This window comes from Aplysia californica, unplaced genomic scaffold, assembly GCF_000002075.1.
Source record: "Aplysia californica isolate F4 #8 unplaced genomic scaffold, AplCal3.0 scaffold02622, whole genome shotgun sequence".
Lineage (NCBI taxonomy): Eukaryota > Metazoa > Mollusca > Gastropoda > Aplysiida > Aplysiidae > Aplysia > Aplysia californica.
In genome coordinates, this window is record NW_004799892.1 from 799 (window position 1) to 6841 (window position 6043).

The window sequence follows — 6043 nt, forward strand, 5'->3', positions numbered from 1 at the left end:
ACACTACAAAAACTTTGAACTTTGACCCTGTGTGTCAGGGCCAACTCCAGGACAAATAAGACTGAGAGAGGTAGGCTACTTGGCCCTCATATGACCTGATGCAGTTGCGAGCGCCGTAAAACCTTTACTAAAACTAAACAGAAAGAGGTACAAAGTCCTCCTAATAGAGAGCCGGAGATACCTTACTCGATCAAGACTTAAAACTGGAGTAAAAAGTACCCACACGGACTTAGGTGGATTGCTCGCGACACCGACGATATCCTATCCTCACTCCATGACAAGGCACAGGGGTAAAACAAACAACAGGGAAGTTAAGCAAGGGTCAAGGCACTTCAAGATTCTAAGGTGGTAATTACTTCACCTACAAAAATGAAGACTCAAAAATCAATAATAATTGTCAAAAAAACTCAATCAAACAAAAAAGCCCTCATCAGTTTCTTTGCTTGCTTGTTTGTTTGTTTGTTTGTTTGTTTGCTTATTATTAATGTTCTTTTGTCTGTCTGACTGTCTGTCTGTTTGCTGTTTGCTTATTTGTTTGTTTGTTTGGGTGCTTGTTATGTCGGATATACAAACGACCCTGGTAACTAGGGTTCAAGCCCCAATCAAATTATTGATCCATGGGTCATTTTCGACAATAACAACAACAACAACAACAATAGCAACAACAACAACAACAACAACGATAATAAAAAAACAAAAAAACAACAACAATAACAACAACAAAATGGACAATATCATCAGTAATCACGGTACATAATATGCAATCTTCCTAACAGACCGATGAATGAAGACTTACACAAATCAAAATGAGATCCTTGACTCCCCTCTATTAATAGCACACATGTATGTGTATATATTACATTGTAAATGCAACAGCCTTTTTTTATATTGTAGGCGTAAAGAAAAATATCACAAAACACAGCAATGTTTAAGAGGCACGCGTGATCTATAGCATAACAATAATAAATTATTCATATCGGCCAGCTATTCAGATGTTCGAAACCCCCCAATTTTTAAATTTTTTTCCAGACTACAGTTTCTTAATAATCTGCGTTATATGTTGCAAATGCTCGAGAAATATTTAGACGAAATTCGAATTCAAAATGTCGATTAAATTAAATAAGCACGAAAAATGAGATAAATGGTACAATCTTTAACAGAAACATGTAACGTTTTTAAAAAAATTATTTTGTTTGTTTTTGTTTTATTTTTCCTTTCCGGAAGAAAAATTTCTCTCTGGGGCTTGGTTCAGCTGAACAGCTAGCCGAAGATAGTTCAATAGTACCAAATCGAGGTACTGACTGACTACACGTTCATGATATATATATATCATAATAATAATACGGGTAACATTACTGGCATGGTCCAAAGGATAACAAGCAGCTGTCAGCAAACGCTTCATAATGGAAGACTACCAACTCCATTCCAAAGGAGAAACAACTCAAACTGAGACTGAGACTTAGAAGACTGAGACTCAACAAAGGAGAAACAACTCAAACTGAGACTGAGACTTAGAAGACTGAGACTCAACAAAGGAGAAACAACTCAAACTGAGACTGAGACTTAGAAGACTGAGACTTAGAAGACTGAGACTCAACAAAGGAGAAACAACTCAAACTGAGACTGAGACTTAGAAGACTGAGACTCAACACAGGAGAAACAACTCAAACTGAGACTGAGACTTAGAAGACTGAGACTCAACAAAGGAGAAACAACTCAAACTGAGACTGAGACTTAGAAGACTGAGACTTAGAAGACTGAGACTCAACAAAGGAGAAACAACTCAAACTGAGACTGAGACTTAGAAGACTGAGACTTAGAAGACTGAGACTTAGAAGACTGAGACTCAACAAAGGAGAAACAACTCAAACTGAGACTGAGACTTAGAAGACTGAGACTCAACAAAGGAGAAACAACTCAAACTGAGACTGAGACTTAGAAGACTGAGACTCAACAAAGGAGAAACAACTCAAACTGAGACTGAGACTTAGAAGACTGAGACTTAGAAGACTGAGACTCAACAAAGGAGAAACAACTCAAACTGAGAAGAAGACTGAGACTCAACAAAGGAGAAACAACTCAAACTGAGACTGAGACTTAGAAGACTGAGACTTAGAAGACTGAGACTCAACAAAGGAGAAACAACTCAAACTGAGACTGAGACTTAGAAGACTGAGACTCAACAAAGGAGAAACAACTCAAACTGAGACTGAGACTTAGAAGACTGAGACTTAGAAGACTGAGACTCAACAAAGGAGAAAGGGAGAGAGAGAATACTCTTCGACTACGAAGCCTTTGCTTGTGCCAGCTGCTGCCTCACTCAAAGTACGGCGTGAGGAATGGCGGACCTCCCTGGACCCTGGACCACAGAGTTGTTGAAGATACTTGACGGAGGAAGCTAACCGAGTTCTTCTCGTCTTTCCCTGCATGTTTTGTACAGCAATCTGGGGAGAAGTGGAATAAACAACAAGGTGCATGACAGAAGTTTTTATAAAATGCCAGCCCCCAAAAAACAAACAAACAAACAAAAACAAACAACAACAAAAAACAACCCCAAACAAAACAACCATATATAATTTATATATATGTATATTATATATAAATATAATATATTATATATATAATAAATATTATGTGTGTGTGTGTGTGTGTGTGTGTGTGTGTGTGTGTGTGTGTGTGTGTGTGTGTGTGTGTGTGTGCATGTGTGTGTGTGAATGACAACGTGGTGGAATCAGGCACTCGTCACTATTTGGGCATGTGGATTATTGATATATTAAGCTTGTTCATTTTGTCTTGCTTTCGGTGAAATCAATACAAACGGAATCTATTTTGAATTAATGTCAAAATATAATTTGCTATTGAATGAGGTGAGGGTCGCCTATTTTCAGAGGTAAAATTAGAGAGAAAATGGCCACAAAAGTATAGTGGCTTCCAAAGCTGAAAAGTCCTTTGAAACTGCAAATTTACACATTATTCGATTTTGTAGGTGGTTGGCTCGTATTCTGGTGTGGTTTGCTCCTTCTTTCTTATCCAACATCTATCATCCTAATCTCCCCTCCTTTTTGTTTTTGTTTGTTACTCTCTTGTAACACCTCTAATCTTCGGCACCTATATGATCTGTTGTGTTGCAAGTGCCGTAAAAACTCTTACCAAAAACTACAATTTTTTATTTTTCTTCTCTTGACCTGATCCAGGGCTCTCGTGGTATAGAGGTTACGGTGTTCGCCTCTCATTCAATAGGTCGCAGGTTCGAAACCTGACAGCGACGGAAAGTTTTCTTCTCTGAAAATGTTCTTCTTTCACCTCCTTCCCTGCTCTCTAAACATGTTCTGTCGTCTGCTTTCGTCTCCACTTTCTGCCCCCTCACCCCCTTCCCTCCCCCCCCCCCCTCTGCGCTCCTGCCTTTTTCTGCAGCCTTTCTACTGCTACTCCTTGGCTTCTTCAAAATTAATTCCTATCAAACTACACTGTTTAATGTCTATCGCGCACTCATACGACCTTTTACAGTTAAGAGCGCTGTAAAACACATAAAACAAAGCAAACAAACAATAACAACCCCCCCTCCACCCCAGTAAAAACATCATCAACAACAACAACAACAACAACAACAACAACAGCAACAACAACATTCACCATCATTGCCTTTCTCACCCTGCACTAGGGTATAGGCTACGGACAAACACTTTTCACTTTTCTCTATCCTGGGCTAGTCTCTTGATGTTATTCCATATCTTCCCACTTTTGTGTACTTCAATTGCTTTAATTCTTCTCCAGGTTTAAGGTTGTTAATAACAAGGAGAAGATGGAGATGGATTGGGCATGTTCTGAGAAGAGAACCAGACTCTATTGTGAAGACTGCCCTCCACTGCACACCCGAAGGATGTGGCAAGACGGGCAGACCCAAAGTGACCTGGAGACGCACAGTAGAGTCTGAAATGAGGTCCAGGAACCATTCATGGGAGATGTTGACCAAGATGGCCCAAAACAGACAGAGCTGGAAATCCTTTGTTGCTGCCCTAAACGCTAGATGGCGTGACGGGGAGTAAGTAAGTAAGTGAGTTCTCTAGGTTCCACAACAACAACAATAACAACAACAACAACAATAACAACAACAACAACAACAACAACTATAACAACAGCAACAACAACAACAACAACAACAGCAACAACAACATTACCTGATCCCAAAGACGAGCAAGAAGAGGCCACAGAGTATGCCGAAGACTGAGTCCATGTACCAGAGGTGTGTGTCGTTCACGTACAGCTCCAGGCCGGCCACACCGGCAAAACACGCTGCCGCACCAACGAGTGTGATAATACCTGGGGATGGGATTGTTTGGGGTGGGGGATGTGGGGTTGGGGGGGGAAGGGGGAGTGGAGAATATTGTTAGCACCTTGTTGTTGTTGTTGTTGTTGTTGTTGATATTGTTGTTGTTGTTCTTATTGTTGTTGTTGTATTTGTTGTTCTTATGTATTATGACGTTGTTCTTGTTGTTGCTTTTGTTGTTCTTATTGTTGTTGTTGTTGTCGTTGTCGTTCTCTTCTCCTTCTTCCTTTTGTTGTTGTTCTTCTTCTTGCTTTTATTCCTGTTTTACTTGTTGTTGCTGTTGTTGTTGTTCTTCACTATTGGTGTTCATATGACCGTATGCAGTTGAGAGCGCAGTAAAACCTTACCTGAAACTAAACTAAAACTAAGAACTCACTGTCAGTTGCCAGAGCTTGACTCTTAAGGCGATAACCCACGTAGATTTTGGCGGCTGCGATGAGGACAGAGACAACTCCGCATGTCAGGGCAAAACTTTCATACAGAGTTACCTCCTGTGGGAGAAAGGACGAATACAGTCTTGTGTTAGACTCTAACAGAAGCACAACGACACAACGACGGTCACACTGTGCAATGAAGAAGCAAGACACTACAATTCCGCTTAAAAAACCCAAAACCAAAACAAAACAGGGCGCAGCACAGTGGCGACCAGCAATGGCATGTTTATGAAATTGTTCAGCATGGTGTTACATTGTGTATTTATGTACGTATGTATGTATTTATTATGTATGTATATTTGCCATCGTGAATCAAATTTCCCCACGGTAATCAATAAAATGTAAAATGTGATTTGCTTGGTAATGTATCCTTTAACAAACCGACAGAAACAACTGTAGCGCCCTCCAACCACCTGCTTAATACATGTATAGCCAAATCTTCTCTAGTGACCACCTGCCCTGGATACGGTCAAACTCGGATTTAACAGGACAGACGGGACCGGAAGTTTTCCCCTGCTATAAGGGAGTCCTGTTATAACTGTTATCAAGGTAATCTCCAAGTACTATTGCATCTTCAGGTTTCTTATATATTATATTCGATTATCGCAGATCCTTTTCCAGTGGGTTGTATTGCTGACACTGAGACGGAATCGATCAGTGACCCCAACATTTTTTTTTTTTTTTTTTTTTTTGGGGGGGGGGGGTATGTGTTTGAAAGTTTGTGTTTAGGCAAGCAATCGTACAAACAGGCGAAATGGCTTGGTAGAGACAAATCTAACTAATTTATTTGACCGATCGAAAGCAAGTTCAAGCGCTACAAGATCACTGTTATATCAGAGTCTTCGCAAATTGAACCCTGTTATAGCCAGACTCATACACTTATCTGATAGAGAACAAAAAAACCCGGAGATTTGATTTATCACAGTTACATTGAAGAATCTATAATAACGGAGGCTGTTATAAATGGACCGCACTGTAATCCCCTGTAAAAACGATCATTTCCCAATTCCTCCTTTTCTAAAAAAAAGTATTATGGAACAATCCTGGACGTCAACGATATTTATCTAAGATAACCATTTTACTCCTTGGCAATACATGGCCGTCTTGGATAATTTCAATTATAAATGATAATAATAATTACTTATACTTTTATAGAGTTTGATTTTAATGCGCCATTACACACCAATACACGTCATTTCAAAGTCATGCCATACACCACTCAGTTCCAGAAATGTATCTGTTAACTTTGGCTCGACAAAATACTGAGTCAACAGCTAGCCGC

General features: G+C 39.7%; 1 protein-coding gene across 1 annotated transcript; it reads right to left on the reverse strand.

The window, feature by feature from the left end:
- Positions 1-507: 507 nt before the first annotated feature.
- Positions 508-4818, reverse strand: LOC101845671 (transmembrane protein 163; the record flags this gene model as incomplete). Its single annotated transcript, XM_005113466.3, has 3 exons — positions 508-2444; positions 4179-4320; positions 4704-4818. Coding segments are annotated over 3 exons (303 nt in total), but the record flags the coding sequence as incomplete, so codon positions are not given.
- Between the last annotated feature and the right edge of the window lie 1225 nt (positions 4819-6043).